Source organism: Bombyx mandarina, chromosome 15, assembly GCF_030267445.1.
Source record: "Bombyx mandarina strain Sakado chromosome 15, ASM3026744v2".
Taxonomy (NCBI): Eukaryota; Metazoa; Arthropoda; class Insecta; order Lepidoptera; family Bombycidae; genus Bombyx; species Bombyx mandarina.
The window spans coordinates 10,358-32,176 of NC_143221.1; the positions used below are offsets into that span (position 1 = coordinate 10,358).

Genomic DNA, 21,819 nt, shown 5'->3' on the forward strand with positions numbered 1-21,819 from the left:
TATCCTATATGCGGCCAGCGTATGGGCACCCGCGGCAAACAAGCTGGGTACCCAGAAACAGCTGGGAGTTGTGCAGAGAGGAATAGCGCAGAAGATCTGCAGAGCATATCGCACAGTCTCCCTCCACTCAGCGCTCATCTTGGCGGGTACGCTCCCCCTCGATCTCAGAGTGCGAGAGGTAGCTGCATTGTACGAAGCCAGGAAGGGCTCACCAGTTCCGGAACTACGTGGCCGTGAGGTGGAGAAGATGACGTCAGCGACCGAGATGCCACATCCTGCAGAGTGTACTGGAATAGGGGTCACCCGCTTGGTTAACCAAGACGATGTCGAAATGCATAGTGCATTCGACATTCGAATCTTCACAGATGGCAGTAAAATCAACGGCGGAGTTGGGGCTGCACTCACAGTCTGGAACAGCGAGGCTGAAATAAAAACTCGCAAACTCGCACTGCCCAGTTTCTGCACAGTTTACCAAGCGGAGCTCCTGGCGCTGTGCGTAGCAACTAAAGAGGCCAAGACTATCAGAGCCAGAACGTTTGGTGTCTACAGCGACTCCATGGCAGCTCTCCAAACTATACAAAACTATAGTTGCCTCCATCCCCTGGCAGTGCAAGCCAGAGAAAACATTAAACACATATCTCGTGAGGGAAAAACCATACGCTTGCACTGGATCAGGGCACACGTAGGGTTGGAAGGCAATGAAAGAGCAGATGAGCTCGCCAAAGGGGCGGCTGTAGATACCAAACGCAAACCGGATTACGACCGATGCCCGATTGCATACATCAAGCGTGGTATTCGTACGGCCACGCTTGATGAATGGAACCGCAGGTACAAATCAGGAGACACAGCGTCAATTACCAAACTTTTCTTCCCAGACGCGAAGGCGGCCTATAAAATTGTACGAAAACTTGTACCGACTTACCTGACTACACAAATCATGACGGGGCACGGTGGATTTTCCGAATACCTTAGTCGCTTTAAGTGCAAGGAGAGTCCATCGTGCATCTGCGACCCAGCACAAGCAGAGACAGTACAGCACTTGCTCTTGGTGTGTCCGATCCACGCAGTGGAGAGGTTTGAATTTGAGCAAAGAGTGCAGCACAACCTGACAGTGGATATGATTCAAGAGCTAATTGCGGGGAATAATAGAGAATTATTTATGAAATACTGTACAAAAATTGTAGAAAAAGTGACAAATAGAAATAAATTAGTATAAGTAAATTATGTTTACATAATATAAGTTATATATTAAGATAAACATAAAAATATAAAGTAAGCAAATAGTATAGTTAAGGAAATGTAAAAATAGTTATAAGATAAATAAGTATAAGACAAAAGAGAAACAAAACTGACCCCTGTGCCGTTGTTTGTGTTGTTGAGTTTCTTATTCAATACCAACCTGTACATAAATCCCTAAGAATATAAATAAAGAAAATGAAGAAAAGTAGTTAGCGTAGCGTAGTAGTATAACGTAGTTGGGAATCCCACCCAGAAAAGTAGCGAATGGTGATGAACGAGAGAAAGATGGTATGTAGCATGAAAGTACGAGAAGAAAACTTGCGAGAACTGGAATGAAAGAGAACTTGTTAGAACAGGCTCCGATCATGTTGGAGGTAGACAGAGGAAAAAAAAAAAAAAAAAAAAAAAAAAAAAAAAAAAAAAAAAAAAAAAAAAAAAAAAAAAAAAAAAAAAAAAAAAAAAAAAAAACCTAACCTAACCTAACCTAACCTAACCTAACCTAACCTAACCTAACCTAACCTAACCTAACCTAACCTAACCTAACCTAACCTAACCTAACCTAACCTAACCTAACCTAACCTAACCTAACCTAACCTAACCTAACCTAACCTAACCTAACCTAACCTAACCTAACCTAACCTAACCTAACCTAACCTAACCTAACCTAACCTAACCTAACCTAACCTAACCCCTCCATAACTTTTCTTACAAGAGGCTTATTTTGAAGCGGTTTTTTGCGATTTTAAAGTGCAACTGGCTTGTAAGCACGCACCGACCCTTCAAACTAGGAATCGCAGTGGTGTGACGTCAATTTTTGACACCCCCACCTTTTCGACCTGAAAATATTTAAAAATTTATTATTTTTCATAGTTACTTTGTTGCTTTTGTAAATCCAACTTACCAATTTAATACTTACCGATCCGCCCTACTTTCTGGAGTGCGTTCCGCGCTTCCGGAAATCCAAAATTTTGTATTTTCTTGTATAAAACGTCAAAATTTTTCTTGTTTTCCTGAAAAATAAAAGATTTTTCTTCAAAAAATCTTTAAATTCTGTACCACTGGCTAGAGCTCGGCGAGACGCTTCTTTTGAGGTATCGCACGACCCTCTAGCTGGCGCGAAACGTCAAAAAATTGCCCGCCCACCCGCCCTCTTGTCACTATAGTAAAAATTTCAACTATATAGGAAAGGGAGTAGCTTAACAAACATTTTAACTTTTTGACAAGACTCCATCCAGAGTCTCAGAATAGTGCAGTGTTTGTTTTCTACAGTGATAATACTGCTTATTTGGATTTTATCTTTTGACTTTACTTTAGACCTACCAGTAATTGTTACTGGAGAGATTATATTTAATTTAACATATTATAAGTGACTGATCCCCCCTATACAGGGATCTCCAAAGACAAACTTGTCCTCAAATTCCCTCCGACACTCTTGCCTGCGCCGTAAAATGTTCGGCATCAGAACGCCAATTAAAAAATCAAGCGACAGTGAGGGCAAGTCTGAACGCGAAGAACAGCCAGGTTCGTCTGTGAGGCGCAGCATTCACGAGTGGGAGGCTGGCGTAAGCAGTGACCCGACTCCAACTTTGATGATGCAGGCGCGCACCGCAAGCCCGGGACAGCAGATGACACAGGCGCAGGGTACCAGAGTCACGCCCACGACGGGAAGACCATCCTCCGAGGCAAAAAGTCCGCCGAAGAAAAGTTTCAGAGACCGGACAGCAGAAGCAAAGGCCTGCATTAGCAGAGCCAAGATACAGCTCAACGCGTCCCGAAATATGAAAACTGAAATAAAAACCGTCGTGGTAGAGTCTTTGGAACGCCTTTACCAATTAGTAAAAGAATCCGAGCTTGCACTTAAAACAAGGAAACCCGCCGGAGCAAAAGAAACACCAAGAGCAGCAGAGCCAAACAGCATAGTTGCCGATGCTACATCTACGGCCAGTATGGACCAAAACTGGGTGGCATGCATTGAAGAAAACACCAAACTGCTGCTAGAGACGAACAAGATAATGGAAGAGTTGAAAGGAACCATGGAAATGCAGAGGGTATCACTAGAGCGAACGGCTACCTACGCTAGTATGACGGCGACTCAGGGAGAGAAGTCGTCACGCGGGCGAACCACGCTGCACTCTATGGTGATCTCCTCGAAAGTGGAAACAGATTCGGGAGAGGAGGTACTCGAGAAAGTTCGACATGCAATGGATGCCAAAGAAGGTTGGATAAAGGTGGAGAGAGTTAGGAAAGGAAGAGATAGGAAGGTGATCATGGGTTTTGGGACGAAGGAGGAGAGAAGCAAAGTAAAGGATCGGCTTGAAAAGGAAGCTGCTGATCTCACCATCGGGGAGGTGGGGAACAGGGATCCGCTCTTGATCCTCAGGGACGTCTTGCAGGTCAATACTGACGACGACATCTATAAAGCCCTGAGAAATCAGAACCGGGCTGTTTTCCGCGGCCTCGATGAGGAGGGGAGCAGAATTTCTATAAAATATAGGAAGAAAACCAAGAATCCCCATACCACCCATGTAGTAATCGGTGTTTCCCCGACTGTTTGGCAGAGGGTGGTGGAGGCTGGGAAAGTACACATCGATCTCCAGCGGGTTAAGGCCGAAGACCAAACACCATTGGTCCAGTGCACGCGGTGCCTGGGCTATGGGCATGGGAAGCGGTTCTGCAAGGAGCCGGCGGATCTTTGCAGCCACTGTGGGGGGCCTCACCTGAAGTCGGAATGTACCGAATATCTAGCGGACGTACCTCCGATTTGCAAGAACTGCGTCAGGGCAAAAATGGACTATGCGGCGCACAACGCATTCAGCCACGATTGCCCAATACGTCGAAAATGGGACGAACTGGCCCGTTCAACGATAGCCTATTGCTGAGGGCACCCAGAATGAACTTACTCGCTACAAAATAGTACAGGCAAACCTCCAACGCATGAAGTTAGCGACCAACGAGTTGCTGATCGAAGCGAAAAATCGCGGTATATCGGTAGCCCTAATTCAGGAACCCTATGTTGGGGCGTCCAGGGTGATGAAAAGTTACAGGGGCGCAAGAATCTTCCAAAGCGCTGGCCCAAGAGACGGAACAGTTAAAGCTGCGATAGCTGTTTTTAACCCTGACCTAAACGTAGTCCAATACCCGAAGCTCACCACAAACAATATCGTGGTGGTGGGACTCCGTACCGGTGCTTGGGAGATCACGCTAGTCTCTTTTTACTTTGAGAACTCAGAGGGTGGTCAGCCCATCACTCCTGACTTAGAATATCTAGTGCGAATCGACAAAGAAATCGGGTCTAAAAAGTGGATTATTGGAGGTGACGCCAACGCTAAAAGCTCATGGTGGGGGAGTCCATTAAACGACCACCGAGGTGAGGAGATGCTGGGTGCTCTCAATGAGCTGGGGCTACACATACAAAACAGAGGGGAAACTCCGACTTTTGATACCATCCGAGGGGGTAAGCGATACCAAAGTTTTGTGGACGTAACAGCTTGTTCTGCGGACTTAATTGGCGTAGTGGAAGACTGGAGAGTTGACGAGGGCCTGACGAGCGCTGACCACAACGGCATAGTATTTAGTATTCGGCTGCAAAAATCTAAGGGCACAAAAATAAGTAGGACCACTAGGTTGTTCAACACAAAGAAAGCCAATTGGACGAGTTTTCGTGAGAAACTAAATCAAAAATTAGTAGAAAATAAATTTACCACCGCTGAACTCACGAATGTACGAAGTGCTGAACAACTTAACAACACCACACTAGGTCTTACGAAATCAATTACGGACGCTTGCGTAGAGTCGATGCCAATCAAAAAATCAAATGAAACACTTACCCTGCCGTGGTGGTCCGAGGAACTCGCAGATCTGAAGAGGAACGTTGCCACTAAAAAACGCAGAATCAGGAACGCTGCCCCAATCCGGAGGTCAAAGGTCATCGAGGAGTACCTGAAACAAAAAGAAAAGTATGAATTAGAAGCAGCAAAAGCTCAGACGGAAAGTTGGAAGGAGTTTTGCTGTAAGCAGGACAGGGAGGGTGTGTGGGAGGGTATTTACAGGGTGATCGGAAGGACAACGCATAGGGAGGAGGATCAGCCGCTGGTAAAGGAAGGGGAGGTTCTGGATGAGAAGGGCTCTGTCAAGTTTCTGGCAGAGACCTTCTATCCAGACGATCTCACTGACGCCGAAAATAGTGACCACCGTCAAACGCGAGCCGAAGCCGAAAAAGTGAATGATGGCAAGCAAGTTGAGCCCTGCGACCCACCATTCACGATGGCGGAGCTACAACAGGCCAGCGAATCCTTTAACCCGAAAAAAGCCCCGGGAGCGGATGGCTTTACTGCAGATATTTGCCAACACGTCATTAGAAACCACAGTGATGCATTTTTAATATTTTTGAACAAGTGTCTGGAATACCATCACTTTCCAGAGCTTTGGAAGAAGGCTACGGTCGTGGTGTTGAAAAAGCCGGGAAGGACTGACTATACCACCCCCAAAGCATATAGACCAATTGGTCTACTGCCAATACTAGGCAAAATATATGAAAAAATGTTGGTGTCACGCCTCAAATTTCACCTACTGCCTAAAATGAGTACTCGCCAGTACGGATTCATGCCCCAGAGAAGCACCGAGGACTCCCTCTATAATCTAATGCAACACATTCACAGGAAATTAGATGAAAAGAAAATAATTGTTCTGGTTTCTTTGGACATAGAGGGAGCCTTCGATAGCGCCTGGTGGCCAGCTATACGAGTCCGACTGGCTGAGGAAAAGTGCCCACTGAACCTCAGGAAGGTATTTGATAGCTACCTGAGGAACAGAGAGATAGTGGTTAGGTATGCGGGAGAGGAGTGCACCAAAATCACTACCAAGGGGTGCGTCCAGGGTTCCATCGGAGGACCAATCTTGTGGAACCTCCTCCTGGACCCTCTCTTAAAAAGCCTAGAGAATTGGGGTGAGTATGGTCAGGCCTTCGCGGACGACGTCGTGCTTGTCTTCGATGGTGACACCGCACTAGAGGTGCAAGGACGCGCCAATGTCGCTCTCGAACATGTTCGGACGTGGGGTGTCAAAAATAAGCTTAAATTTGCGCCCCAAAAAACAAATGCGATGGTTATTACCAGAAAACTTAAACACGACACCCCACGCTTGAGGATGGGAGGGATAGACATTGCCATGTCCAGGGAAATAAAACTCCTTGGTGTCACCATAGACGACAGGCTGACTTTCAACACTCACGTGGCGAATGTCTGCAGAAAGGCTACTGGAATATATAAGCTACTCTCCAGAGCGGCGAGAGTGAGCTGGGGTCTCAACCCTGATATAGTTAGGATTATTTATACGGCTACTATAGAGCCGATCATCCTGTACGCTGCTAGCGTGTGGGCACCGGCGGCAAAGAAGCTGATGACGATCAAACAGCTTCAAGTGGTCCAGCGTGGGATAGCGCAGAAAATCTGTAAGGGCTATCGAACGGTCTCCCTGAACTCGGCGCTGCTACTGGCTGGGATACTTCCCCTTGATCTCAGAGTGCGTGAGGCGGCCTCACTGTACGAGGCCAAGAGGGGAGTGCCCCGGCTGGAGCTGGGGGACAGGGAGATCGAGCGGGTGGCCCCAGCCATTGAGGCGCCACACCCCGCTGAGCGTATCAGCCTGAGGCTCGTGAGCCTGGTAGATCGGGAACAGCTCAACCAAAACAGTGACTTTGAAATTCGTATATTTACTGACGGGAGCAGGATTGAGGGCAAAGTCGGTGCTGCCTTGTCTGTGTGGAACAGCGAGACCGAAATAAAAGCCTTCAAGCTTGCTCTCCCAGGGTATTGCACCGTCTACCAGGCTGAACTTCTGGCTATATGCAAGGCCACACATGTAATTCTCGGACACCCAGCGTCTTCTTTTGGAGTCTACAGTGATTCAATGGCAGCTCTACAAACGGTCATAAATCATAGTTGCCTCCATCCCCTTGCAGTAGAGAGCAGAGATAAATTAACAACAGCATCTCTCCAGGGTAAGGTTGTTACCTTATTCTGGATTAAGGCTCATGCAGGGATGGAGGGTAACGAAAGAGCTGACCAGCTTGCCAAAAGTGCCGCTTTGGGCTCCAAAAGAAGACCTGATTACGATCTGTACCCGGTCTCATTCGCCAAGCGAAGCATTCGACTTGCGACGCTTGACGAATGGAATCGCAGATATCGAACTGGAGAAACCGCGTCGGTCACAAAGATATTCTTCCCGGATGCTGTGATGGCGTACCGGATGATCCGCAAAATAAAAATCGGTGGTATAATTACGCAAATTATGACAGGGCACGGTGGGTTCTCGGAGTACTTGAATCGCTTTAAGTGCAAAGAGAGCCCATCGTGCGCATGCGAGCCAGGAACAGAGGAATCCGTCCCACACATCCTTTTCGACTGCCCAATACCTGCAATGCAAAGGTTTGAATTAGGAAATAAAATAAATGAAAACATTGTAAGGGAAAATGTACCAAACATCTTAAATAGTAAAGAAAGAGACACGTTTTTAAAATTCTGTATCGAAATCGCTCAAAATGTTATAAACAGAAACAAAACAGCGTAGCAAGTAATTATGCTATCATAATATAGTGATATATATTATAGAGTAGCATAGAGTAAGGAATTAGATAAATAAAGATGTAGAGTTTAAGAACAAATCGTTAAAAATAGGATGTAAAAATCACTGTAAGAATAAAAAATTAAACAATGTACATAAAAAAGTCCTGTAAATATTATAATATTTTATATAAGAAATAAGTAGAATAGTAAGAAATGTTAAACCTAGCAGCTAAAGCTCCGATTATGTTGGAGGTAGGACGCAACGCCCTGTGAGGACGGGTGTAAATAAAAAAAAAAAAAAAAAAAAAAAAAAAAAAAAAAAAAAAAAAAAACCTAACCTAACCTAACCTAACCTAACCTAACCTAACCTAACCTAACCTAACCTAACCTAACCTAACCTAACCTAACCTAACCTAACCTAACCTAACCTAACCTAACCTAACCTAACCTAACCTAACCTAACCTAACCTAACCTAACCTAACCTAACCCAGTCGCATTCGAAGCGCCAAGATAGCCGCTCACTGCCAAGTGCCGCTCCGCACCGAAAAATCCTAAAAAATCGCGGAAAAATAGTAATTGTGAACCGATTTTTACGCGCAAAGTGTCAAATTGTGCGGGAAAGTGAGTGCATTATAACAGTGAAATTCTGAAATCAAAAAAGTGAAAACTGAGTGAGTGGAAGGTGAAAAACCCTAATTTTGAGTTTTTTCTGATCTTAAAACGGCGCGGAAGGCCGATTCAGATCTATGACCCCCCTTTTTTAAAGTGCCTCCACTAGGGCATTTGGGAGACCTACAAGCTCGGCTAAGTCCCGGATTTTTCCCGTGGGAAATGACTGAGATATAAAGGAAAAAACAAAAACCACGTGGACACGTGGTCGTGGATCCCGAGGCAGCCCGGAGCTTAGAGCACTATAGAATCAAAGAGCCCGCTGCGACGAGCCGTCCGACACTTCAAGCGTGAAAATTGGACAAGTGGGAGCCGAGATAAGATATTTTTAAATTTTGGCAATTTTTAAAAATTTTTATTTTAAAAATAAGATCGACGACGTATTACTTAAAAATAATATATCGATACACCTCGCCGAGCTCTACTTACATTCCAAAAATCAAGAAAATCCAACTTGAAATTACGAAGATATAGACATTTAAAGTTTAAGGGTTGACACGTGCTACCCTTAAACGAAGCCCTGACAAAAATCTTTGTATATGTTAAATTAAGGCTAGTAATTCTAAGACTATTTGTGCTTTTATTTGTGTTTTTAGGTTTAAATTTTAAGAAATACGCAGTTTTTTATTAAAAATAAGGGGTTTTTTCATTTTTAAAAATCGGGGGTGTAAAAGTTTAAGGGTTTCATAACATTATTGAATAGTTCTCTTCAAGACGCAAAAATCAAGCCCAAACACGGGTAGCTTAGAGTGAAAACTGCCAATTTTAGAATAAATCGGCCATTTTGACGGCCATCTTGAAAAGTTTGAATCGGCTCTAACTAGTGAACCATAAGTCGTGGAGAGACGTGGTTTTCGTAGCTGACATAGCGAGGGGAGCCAGAATTGAACAAACTACCTACCGACTCTATCTAGAGTTGGAAGTAGAGCCTGTCAATAAACACCGCAAACGAACAGACAAAAGGCCCCTTAACTTGGCAGAGAAAGCCGCGTCCTTCTAGCTACAAAATTGGCGGAGTAGTGATCTTTTAAAGATTTGGTCGGCCATCTTGGCCGCCATCTTTGAAGGATTAAAACTTCCATAGCTCGGTGGTTTACCGGCCGATTTGGATGCGATTTCTTTTGTACACAATAATACGGGTTAAGGAACAGCGGGACCTTACCAGAACTGCTCTAGGTAGAGTCCCTCTACCCAAAATAAGAAAAATTTTTGTACTTACCTGGGCACACTTACCTGCGTGTAGACACGTTGACTTGTGATCCGGAGCTGCATTACCTGGACGCCATCTCGCAGAGTAGAGCACCTGTAAAATAAAATAGAATATAAAAATTACATTTAAACAAGACATATCTCTCTGGGTAGTACAGACAGCACGGCTTATATTTTGACCGAGCCTATTGGGCAAATAAAATCTCTTCCTTATTTTTATTTTTTTTTATTTTCTTTATTATATTTTATTTTATTATAAATTGACACTACAAATTTTGACACAAATTGGCGCAGCCAAGTGACTACATAGAGAAATTCCTTTATTCTCTAAAATAGATGTAATTTAAAAAGAAAGTTATCATTAATATTGTATTAGTTATCTAAAGTGTGTGCTCGAGTACTGACTAGAGTCAGTGACTCATCTTATACATATTGACCACTGTTTTATCTCTGTAGTCTTTTAACGGTTACAACAAAAGGGGCAGTTCCTTTTTATAACTTTTACAAAACTATCTGCCCCTCCGCATCACATTCTCAAAATGTTTGGACTTGGACTCCGCACGCCTGTTAAAAGACAGGAGAGCTATAAGTCACCCCCAAAGGTGATCGTTCGGAAAAGTATAGACAGGTGGGAGGCCGCTGAGCGAAGCGAAGAACTGACTGCGAAAACATGCCTAGAAAAAACAAAGACCAATGCGACAACGCAGGCAGGCCCTGCAGAAACAACTAAGGTGGCCACCAAGCCAGCGGGAAACATCCTCGCCGTGCGCAGAGCATCAACGGGAAATGACGAGTCCCCTAAAAAATTTTATGTTAGCAGAGCAGCAGAAGCGGCAGCCTGTCTGAATAAGGCGAAGGCCCATTTGAGGGCCTCACGGAACCTTAAGACAGAGATAAAGGAGGGGGTTGAAAAGGCACTCACACGACTACTTGAGCTGATCAAGGAATCTGAAAAAGAGCTCAAGACGAAGGGAAGTACAACGGTGGGAGGGCGGGCGGAGAGGGGAGTGGGAGCGTTTGATGCTCCTCCTTACAACTCCGCCCCCTCCCCCTCCTCTACCTCCGACGGAAGCCTAATCATGGCACGTTTAGAGGAACACACTAACCTGATGCTGGAAAACGGCAGGAAAATGGAAGAACTGAAGGCGACGATTGAAAGACATGCCGGAAAAATGGAAAACATAGAAACGCCTACCTACGCTGGGGTGACCGCGACCCAGACCGATAGGGCGCTTCAAAAGCGCACGCTGCACTCGGTCGCGGTCACCTCAACCGTGGAGACGGAAACAGGAGAAGAGGTGCTCGAAAGAGTAAGAAAAGCCATAGACGCTAAGGAGGGATGGGTAAAAGTGGAGAGGGTAAGAAAGGCCAAAAATAGGAAAGTAATAATGGGCTTTGAGTCAAAGGAAGAACGGGATAAAATAAAGGACAAAATAGAAAAAGAAGGTGGCAGCCTCACCATCGAGGACGTGGAAAACAAGGATCCGCTGGTCAGGCTTGGGGATGTACTGACGGTAAATACCGACGAGGACATCCTCAAGGCTCTTCGGAACCAGAATGGGGCTGTATTCCGCGGCCTCGAGGAGGGGGAGGATAGGATAACAGTTAAATATAGAAGGAGAGCCAGAAACCCTCACACTAACCATGTAATTGTTAGCGTTTCGCCCAGTGTCTGGAGGCGGGTAACGGAAATAGGCTATGTTTATATAGATCTCCAGCGGGTCAGAGCAGAAGATCAGACCCCACTAGTCCAGTGCACGCGCTGCCTGGGGTACGGCCACGGCCGTAAGTACTGCCATGAGACTGCAGACGCATGCAGCCACTGCGGCGGCCCCCACCTGAGAGCGGAGTGCGCGGATTGGCTAGCTGGGGAGCCACCGGCCTGCAGAAACTGCAGAAAGACGAAACTGACGCAAATAGAGCACAATGCCTTCAGTTCTGGGTGTCCTGTACGCCGCCGCTGGGACGAATTGGTCCGTTCGACCGTAGCGTATTGTTAACGCCAAGGTTGCCACCACAACATACAGCTATATGCAAGCGAACCTCCAACGAAAAAGGCTTGCGACAGTCGAGCTGCTACTCGAGGCACAAAAACAAGGAGTGGCCGTAGCCCTGCTGCAAGAGCCATACACTGGGGGGACCAGGACAATGAAGAACTACAGAGGAGTAAGGATCTTCCAGAATACGGACGATGGAGATGGGACTGTTAAGGCTGCAATTGCAGTCTTTGATAACAATCTGAATGTAAAGCAGTACCCAAAACTCACCACAAACAATATTGTTGTGGTGGGGATCCAGACCAGTGCCTGGGAGATCACGCTGGCGTCCATATACTTCGAGCCGGACAAACCAGTGGAGCCCTACCTTGACCACCTTAAAGAAATAGTGGCCAAAAATGGTTCTAAGCCCATAATCGTCGGAGGCGACGCTAACGCCAAAAGCACCTGGTGGGGCAGCCCGACGGTCGACTGTAGGGGAGAAGAGGTATGTGGGACTCTCGGGGAGATCGGGCTGCATATACTTAACGCAGGAGAAATCCCTACCTTTGACACAATAAGGGGAGGACAACGCTATAGCAGCTATGTCGACATAACAGCTTGTTCGACAAATATCCTCGACAAAGTGGCAGACTGGAAAGTCGTCGAGGGTCTATGCAACTCCGACCACAACGGCATCGTCTTCAAAATTCTACAGACTAAATCAAAAGGGCTAAAGGTAGAAAGAACCACTAGAATATTTAATACAAAAAAGGCAAACTGGCCCGAGTTTCATGAGAAACTCACCCAGCTAAGCCAAGAACACAAAATCACCAAAGAGGAAATAGATAAAATAAGCAAAGTAGAGCAAATAGATAAAATAGTAAACAATTACACAGAAATAATTACAAAAGCATGTAAAGAATCTATGCCAATAAAGAAACAAACAGAAAAACTTACCTTGCCGTGGTGGTCGGAGAGACTCACAAAATTGAAAAAAGCGGTAGCTACCAAAAAGAGGAGGATCAGGTGCGCTGCTCCAGTCCGTAGAAGTATTGTTGTCGAAGAGTACCTGCAACAGAAAGAAGAGTATGAGTTAGAGGCAGCCAGAGCCCAAACCGATAGTTGGAAAGAGTTCTGCTGTAAACAGGATAGGGAGGGGGTATGGGAGGGGATCTACAGGATTATAGGAAGGACAGCGAGCAGAGTGGAAGACGCGCCGCTGGTGAAAGATGGGGAGGCGCTGGACGCGGAAGGATCCGCCCGATACATAGCGGAAACCCTGTATCCAGAAGACCACCTTGCTGCGGACAACGCTCACCACAGCCGTGTCAGACTGGAGGCGGAATTGGTGAATGAAGGCGAAAATGGTGAACCATACGACCCTCCATTCACCATAGCCGAACTGAAGGCGTCGAGTGAGTCCTTCAACCCAAAGAAGGCTCCAGGAATGGACGGCCTCACAGCCGATATTTGCAACCATGCCATCAGCAAAGACCCCGAAATTTTTCTGGCTATCATAAATAAATGTCTGGCATACAACCACTTCCCCAGAGTATGGAAAGATGCGACAGTGGTTGTACTACGGAAACCAGGGAAGCCAGACTACACATCACCAAAGGCGTACCGTCCGATCGGCCTGTTGCCGGTACTCGGAAAAATTTACGAGAAAATGTTGGTTTCCCGACTCAGGTTCTACATAGCGCCGAGGATGAGTACTCGCCAGTACGGATTCATGCCACAAAGGAGTACCGAAGACTCCCTCTATACCCTCATGCAAAAAATACGCAAAAAGCTAAAACTAAAGAAAATAGTAACATTAATATCGCTGGACATAGAGGGAGCCTTCGACAACGCCTGGTGGCCAGCCATAAGAGTCCGACTGGCTGAGGAAAGGTGTCCGGTCAACCTGAGAAGGGTAATCGACAGTTACCTGCGCGACAGGAAAGTACGGGTAAGATACGCCGGCGCTGAGCACCAAAGAAGCACGGAGAAGGGTTGCGTACAAGGCTCAATTGGGGGCCCCATTCTCTGGAACCTCGTACTAGATCCCCTGCTCAAAGAACTTGAGAGAAGAGGAGATTACGCGCAAGCCTTCGCTGACGACGTGATCCTAGTCTTCGATGGTGATACGGCATTGGAAATAGAGAGACAAGCAAATGCCGCCCTTGAACGTGTTCGAGCGTGGGGCGTGGAAAACAAGTTAAACTTCGCACCACACAAGACCAGTGCAATGGTCATTACAAAAAAGCTAAAATATGACATCCCACGTTTGAGCATGGGCGGGGTTGGTGTTACTATGTCCAAAAAGATCAAAATACTAGGCCTCACCGTCGACGATGGACTCACGTTTAACGCGCACATCTCTGAAGTATGTCGCAAGGCCATCGCAGTCCACAAGCAGCTGAGCAGAGCTGCAAAAGTAAACTGGGGCCTAAACCCTGAAGTAATAAAAATCATATACGTGGCTACAGTGGAACCAATAGTTTTATACGCCGCCAGCGCATGGGCAGAAGCCGCCAACAAGCTGGGAATTATAAAACAGCTAGGCGTCGTGCAGCGGGGAATAGCACAGAAAATGTGCAAGGCGTACCGCACCGTCTCACTAAATTCCGTGCTCCTACTAGCCGGGATACTACCCCTGGATCTGAGAATCCACGAGGTGGCTTCTTTGTACAGAGCTAGGAAAGGGGTGCCACAGGCAATATTGGGAGATAGAGAGGTGGAGCGGATGACCTCTGCGCTGGAGTCCCCGCATCCCGCGGAGCGAAGCGAACTGAAGATCATCGGCTTGGTAAACCGGGAAGAAGTTAGCGCCAATTCGGACCAACAGGTGAAAATCTTCACCGACGGTAGTAAGATTGAGGGGCGTGTCGGGGCAGCTCTGTCCATATGGAACGGAGAGGCTGAGACGCGCACCCTCAAGTTGGCGTTACCAGGATACTGTACGGTCTACCAGGCTGAGCTTCTCGCGATATGTCGAGCAACGCGGGAAATTAGGAAAACCAAGGCGCCTTCTTTCGGGGTATTTAGTGACTCCATGGCGGCTCTTTTGACCGTGAAAAACCCAAATTGCCTTCATCCCCTGGCAGTGGAGACCAGAGAGAACATAACAGCTGCATCTCTCCAGAACAAGGTGGTATCCTTCTTCTGGATAAAGGCCCACGCAGGGTTAGCGGGCAATGAGAGAGCGGATCAACTTGCAAAGGAGGCCGCCCTGAACCTAAAGAGAAGACCGGACTATGATCTGTGTCCGATCTCATTCGTCAAGCGCCACATACGCATGAAGACGCTTGACGAGTGGAATCGGAGATACAAATCCGGCCACACTGCCAAGATCACCAAAATCTTTTTCCCGGATGCGGTGGCGGCGTATAGGACAATAAGAAAAATGGAAATAACCAGCATTAGGGCACAGATTATGACGGGGCACGGTGGATTCTCCGAGTACCTAAATCGGTTTAGGTGCAAGGGGAGTCCATCGTGCATCTGCAACCCAAACACCGATGAAACCGTGCCACATCTCCTATTGGAATGTCCTGTACACGCTGTGGAAAGATATGAACTGGAACAGGAACTACAAATAAAATTGGACAAAGAAACAATCGGGGAAGTGATGCGGGGGAAGGATAGGGAAACACTTTTAAAGTATTGTACAAAGATCGCACAGAAGGTAGTACATAGAAATAGAACAGTTTAAGTAAATATGCTGATAGTATATTTAGATATATATATATTAAGCATAGAAATAAGTATAATAGGAGTATGTATTTTAATAAGTGGTAATAGAAATAAGAAGCTATTGTAAGATTAAGAAAACTGAAAGAAATTGTTTAAATTTTGATTTATTTAATTGATAAGAAAAATTGTGTAAAAATAAAAGATAAAAATGTGCGGTTATTTCCCCCTTACATGATAGTAAATAAGTAATAGAATAGAATAGGTTCAGAATGGGAGTCCCACCCAAAATAAGGAAAGTAAGATATGATGAATGCAGAAAGAAAATGTATGCGGCATGAATGTGCGAGCGGAAAAATAGCGAGAACTGGAATGAGAAAGAGAATTAGGATTAACATAGGCTCCGATAACGTCGGAGGTAGACAGATAATATAAAAAAAAAAAAAAAAAAAAAAACCTAACCTAACCTAACCTAACCTAACCTAACCTAACCTAACCTAACCTAACCTAACCTAACCTAACCTAACCTAACCTAACCTAACCTAACCTAACCTAACCTAACCTAACCTAACCTAACCTAACCTAACCTAACCTAACCTAACCTAACCTAACCTAACCTAACCTAACCTAACCTAACCTAACCTAACCTAACCTAACCTAACCTAACCTAACCTAACCTAACCTAACCTAACCTAACCTAACCTAACCTAACCTAACCTAACCTAACCTAACCTAACCTAACCTAACCTTTTTTTTTTTTTTTTTTTGCGTCGGTAGGGGGAAATCCTCATGGATACCAAAAGGCCCGGGCCAGATGGCATGCCCGACTCTACTGAGAAGGTGGCTCAGCATCCTACGGACTAAAACCCCCTTCCGTTTGTTCTCCTGTCCTCTCCAGAACCGCCTGAGCATTCCTTCAGAGAGGCTTTTGTCTTTATATTATCTTTATATTATTATAGGTTTGTATGTGTTTATATTGTCTTCATATTATTATACATTATTTTACAGATTATTAGATTATTTTAGATTCTTATAGATTATTATATATTATTTTAGATAGATTCTTGCCTTAGTCTTTCGTCCTTTTCCCGCACTCTCATTATCTCTTTGAGCATTTCCGCATATTTATCCCATTCTTCTTTACTATGGATCATTCTCACCATCAGGTTTTCCACAGTCACCTTTCCGTCACTTCCCTCCGTTTTCTCTCTTAGTTCTGCGAACTTTATGCATTGAAATAGGGCATGTTCCGGTGTGTCAACATGTTCGCAGTATGGGCAACTTGCGTTTTCTGCTTTCCCTATTGCATGCAGGTAAGTGTTGAAAACTCCATGCCCACTTAGGGCCTGTGTCAGCAGTCTGTCGGTTTCGCCATGTTTCCGTCCCATCCAGAGCCTAAGGTTGGGTATGATTGTACGAGTCCACTTACCTTTTCCCTCCTTCTGCCAGTCTCGTTCCCATTCTTTTATTGTATGTGCTCTTTCCTCTTCTCTCGTTCTTGTCCCCTCGTGGTAGTAGCGTTGCCGTTCCTTTGCTAGCCGTTCTATCGGTATCAGGCCCGCTATCACCAGGACGGCGTCTAGCGATATGGTACGGTAAGCTCCACAGATGCGTATTGCCAGCTGTCGTTGCACTTTGCTATACATGTTCCTGTACTTCGCTACATTCATTACCTTTGCCCACACCGGTGCTCCATATAACATCACAGATTGTATTGCGGACGCCAATAGTCTGCGCTTGCTCGACCTCGGCCCTCCTTTCCTGGGCATGATTTGGCCAAGGGCGGTCGTCAGTCTTTCGGCTTTACCCGTTGTTTCTTCAATGTGTTTACCGAACTTCAGACTTTTGTCAAACCAAAACCCGAGGTATTTCAGTTTGTCGGTTGGAACCACCCTGACGCCCTGGAGGGTAAAGCAAATCTCGCTAAGCTTTCTTCGCCCACTTAGCACAATTGCCTCGGTCTTTTCTGGGGCCAAGTGTAGCCGCTTCTGCTGCATCCAAGCGCTGATCTTTTCTAGAGCTACGTTCGTTATTGACATCAGTTCTGCTTCCTTCTTTGCTGACACCACCAAAGCTAAATCGTCAGCAAAGCCTATTAATTTTGCCCCGTCCCCCAGTTCGAGGCGCAGTACCCCATCATAGAGTATGTTCCACAGCGTGGGGCCCAGTATCGACCCCTGCGGAACACCACCGGTAACCTTTTTCTCTACAGCCCCTCCCTCGGCGTCTGTCAGTATGATGCATCTGTCCTGGAGGTAGCTGTTTATGATATTATAGATGTATTGAGGCATACCTATTGCAGCCATTTCCTCCAGGATGAGCTCCCACGATGCAGAATTGAAAGCATTTCGGACGTCGAGGGCCACTACTGCGCAGATTCTTCTGGTGCGGTGGGTTCCTCGTCTCGCGTCTTCCGCTATCTCAAGTAGCTTGTTGGCTGCATCCACTGTGGACCTCCCCTTTCTGAACCCGTACTGTGAATCTTGTAAACAGTCCGATTGCACTAGTTGTTTTTCTATTCTGCCTAGGATCAGCGACTCCAGCAGCTTTCCGTAGCAGTCCAGTAGACATAGCGGCCTGTGCCCCGCAGGATCTTCAGCGGGTTTGCCTGGTTTTCTTAGCAGGACTAGTCTGGCTGTTTTCCAGCTGTTGGGGAAGACGCCAGACTCCAGCACCTTCTGCAACACAAGCCTTATCCTGTCTGGAATTACTGCTACTGCTAGAGTCACTATCTCCGGCGGAATCCGGTCGGGCCCTGGGGCTTTCCTGAGCTTTATGCGAGCTTTTAGTTGGATGATCTCCTCCTCGGTCACCTCTGGGAACTCCTGTGACGGTTTCGTTTTCCGTTCGAAATCTATGTGTTCCGGGAAGAGGCCATCAGCTATGCTTTGAATTTGGGCCATGCCCATATTTATTGGTGAGTTTCCGCGTAGCTTTTTTGACACTATTTTGTATCCCAGTCCCCATATATCATTGTCGACTTCCTCGCACACTTCCCTCCATTTATCGTCTTTCGCTTTCCATATTCGTCTTTGTAGCTCCAGTTTCGCTTCCTTATACTGCTTTTTGTGTTCATTTTCTTTGTTACTTTCCCTGTCTTTCCCTTTTCCTAGCTTTTTGTTATTCCTTGTGTACCTCCTTCGGCATTTCAAACACTCCTTCCTTGCTTCCGCAATTTCCTTGTTCCACCAGTAGACTCCTTTCTTCTTGCTTTTGTTTTGCTTTGGCATAGAAGCGTCACACGCTGCCGTCGTAGCCTGCACCAGTTCCATGGGAGTCGAGATCTGCGCTCCTTTCAGGCTTTTACTGAACTTATCTACGTCCAGCCTTTGGAGGTTCCACCTTTTCATCTGTGCATGGCACTGGGATAGAGGCAATACATGCTTTATCTCGTAGGCTATATATTTATGTCCGCTCATTGTCTCCTCTTCGCGCACTTGCCAATTACTAATCTTGCCTGCCAGCGTTTCAGAGGCCATGGTGATGTCGGGCCTAGATGTTCTGTCTCCTCTTTCAAAAGTTGGGGTCACGCCTTCATTTATGATGACCGTGTCAAGGTCCGCCACCATTTCCAGCAGGTAGTGGCCCCTTTTGTTGGTTGCTTTACTGCCCCACGCTCTCGATGCAGAGTTAAAATCTCCTGCCACTAGGATCGGTGTCTTTTGTTTTTTTAGTAGTGTCCAAAGCTCATCGACGTCTGCTTTGAACTCCTCAAAACTGCAGTTGGGAGATATATAACAGCTGAACGCGGCAAAGTCCTTCAACTTGAACCCAATAAATCCCTTCCCCCTATAAATTTCAGAAACCGTCAGTGTTTTATTAAGAATCACCAGGGCTGCATCTCCCCTGGCGTCACACTCCCATCCAGCAGCTTTAGCCAATTTTCTATTGGGTTCAGCTAGCATCACAAGATCCGCGTTCATTTTGCTCGCAGTTGCCAGAAGTAGGTCGTGCGCGGCTTTCCCTCGGTCTATATTTATCTGTAACACTTTAAAAACCATTGTTGTTATAGGTTTGACTTCGCTTCGCGGTTTCCAATGCCTCCCGGAAGAGTGGACATCTACCGGTGCCAGCTGTGTGTCCTTTTTTACTACACAGGGGACAGAATTGCTCATTTACGCAAACGCCAGCAATATGGCCCGCTTCCGAGCACCTCCTACATGCCTTACTCCTGTCCTCACCGCTGCAGTTTTCCGCTTTGTGGCCATATTCCCAGCACCGGTAGCATCTCAGCAGTTCAATTCTTTCATGAATGTGGCATATATTTAGCCCTACTCTTATCTTCCCACCCGCAAGCAGCCTTCCTGCATCCTTTTCATCCAGGATCACCGTTGCCGTCTGGTTTCCTCCGCCCATCGGTCTCAATGATCTTATCTCCAAGTGGTCCCATTCTTTTATCAAGTTTGTCGACTTTAAGTCCTCCCTTACTTCCTCCATTTCCACCGAGCTGTCCATTCCCTTTATGTGTAATACTTTTTTCTTGCTCCCCCCAGTTCTTCTTACCTTTCTGTCTCCCATCATTTCTCTTATTTTCCCAGTCATCTCCTCAATATTTCCCATCACTCTTACCAGTACTTGTCCCTTGGCTGTCTTTTTTACACCTTTTATGTTTTCTAGGGATGCAGTCCCTTTTATTCCTTCTTTTAGCCTCTTTACGGTGTCCGCATAAGTAGTTGTCCCTCCTTCTATGACTATTACATCGTCCCGTTTTCTTGTTTCCGTATTGTTTGTATTTTCTCCTTTTTTAGATGTCCTTAATTCTAGTTTGATGTCCTTTCCACGGAACAGTACTTCTAACATCTTCCTTGTTACACCTGTATCGATTCCTTGGGGCTTTATAATCGTCAGCTCTTTGTTTCCCATCTCTTCCACTATTTTGGTTAATTCTGACAGAAGCTCATACATGTCCTTTTGACTTCTGCCGTCCTGTTTGGTCGCATCATGGAACATGATCACAGCACTCGTTTTGTCTGTTTGTCTCCCCTCTTTTGTTTTGATGGTGGTTTCTCGTTCCACCGTCACGTATGCTCCTCCTGCGCATGGCATTTTCTCGCTCTTAGTCACTTCTGGATATCGGCTTAGCACCCTCCTTGTCAGCCTCGAGTGTGCTTTCTCCCTCTCATCACAGAAGTAGACTATACAGTCGGTGGTTCTCAGGAAGATGTCTCCATGGCCTATCTTTGTCCTTTTGTAACTGTCCTGCGTCCAGTCCATGCTTGAAACTTTCGAGAAGTCGTCATAGCTGTCAATCACCTGATCGTCAAGCTTGAAAAGTTGGTTCTCTCCAGTCTCTCGTTTATGCAGTGTCTTAAGTTCCTTAATTTCCTGTTCTAGTCTCCTGATCTTTTCTTCTTGCTCCTTTTTGTAAGCTTCAAACTTTTGCTCCATTTCTGTTGGTTTATTGGTATCGTCCTTGTATCTTATAGTTACCCGCTCCATCAGTCCTGGGAGGTCAATCAGTAAGTCCTTAATTTGCCGATGCACATTTTTATTTTCTTTCCCAAACTTTACCAACTTATCTATTTTAGTTTTTAGTTTCAGGTACTCCACTGGTGGCTCTGCTTCAGCGGGTTGGATCACTATCGGACTGGACAGTTTTTTCCGCTTTTTTGGCCTCATTGGTGTATTTTCCGCTACTTCAGCTATCTTTTCTTTAGGAGTTAAAAAGACATCTTCCTGTACTAGCGTGCCGCTATCCGCCATTTTACTGGGTGTCTTAAGTTCTTTTAATGCCCCTGGGGGCGTCCGTTTGATTGACTCCCTTCTTTTAAACGGGTCTTCCACCTGTTCCCAGTCTTTCTCCAGTATCGTCACACTGGAAACCTCAAAGCTCTCTCCTATGCTTCCTTGATTACTGTAGTCGTTATCTCCGGAGTACGCGGTGATAACTGGCTGTTCTTCCTCTTCCATTTCTCTTCCCTGAGTAGTCTGCAAAATTTTGCCCCCCCCAGAATACGAAGGGCTGCCCTCACCGCCAGTAGACGGCTCGGGGAGGGATTCTCCATTTCTGGTACCCTCCTGGGGTAAATTCTCTTGAAATCTTGCTTCCATACTTTCTTCCATCTCGTCTCATAGTTTGCAGTACGCCTGCCGGATTAAGTGAGAGTATCCTCTCAGTCCGCCAGCCGATTTTCTGGTACAGGACCCTTTCGATTCCTCGTCAATCTTATCGTCTCCTGTCCAGTACTGAGTGCACTGCGCACTTACCACACTCAGGCCAGTTTTGGTCCGCGCCGGGTATTTGATTTCCCCGGTACCTCTCATATCTGAGAGGCATTCCCCTATCCGCCACCCGGGGACGCGCCCGATGGGAGACTGGCAACTCCTCACGGGAACCTAACCTAACCTAACCTAACCTAACCTAACCTAACCTAACCTAACCTAACCTAACCTAACCTAACCTAACCTAACCTAACCTAACCTAACCTAACCTAACCTAACCTAACCTAACCTAACCTAACCTAACCTAACCTAACCTAACCTA

General features: G+C 46.0%; 1 protein-coding gene across 1 annotated transcript; it reads left to right on the forward strand.

Moving 5' to 3' along the window:
* The first annotated feature begins 1,903 nt into the window (after positions 1 to 1,903).
* On the forward strand, positions 1,904 to 4,118 carry LOC149501389 (uncharacterized). The gene is made up of 2 exons (XM_089732782.1): positions 1,904 to 2,038; positions 2,554 to 4,118. Exon 2 carries the CDS (start codon positions 2,688 to 2,690, stop codon positions 4,116 to 4,118), a length of 1,431 nt encoding a protein of 476 aa, XP_089588908.1. The 5' UTR covers positions 1,904 to 2,038; positions 2,554 to 2,687.
* The last annotated feature ends 17,701 nt before the right edge of the window (positions 4,119 to 21,819 follow it).

Coding starts and splice junctions, on each gene's coding strand:
- LOC149501389 (XM_089732782.1), top strand. CDS start 2,688: ATGTTCGGCATCAGAACGCCAATTAAAAAATCAAGCGACAGTGAGGGC.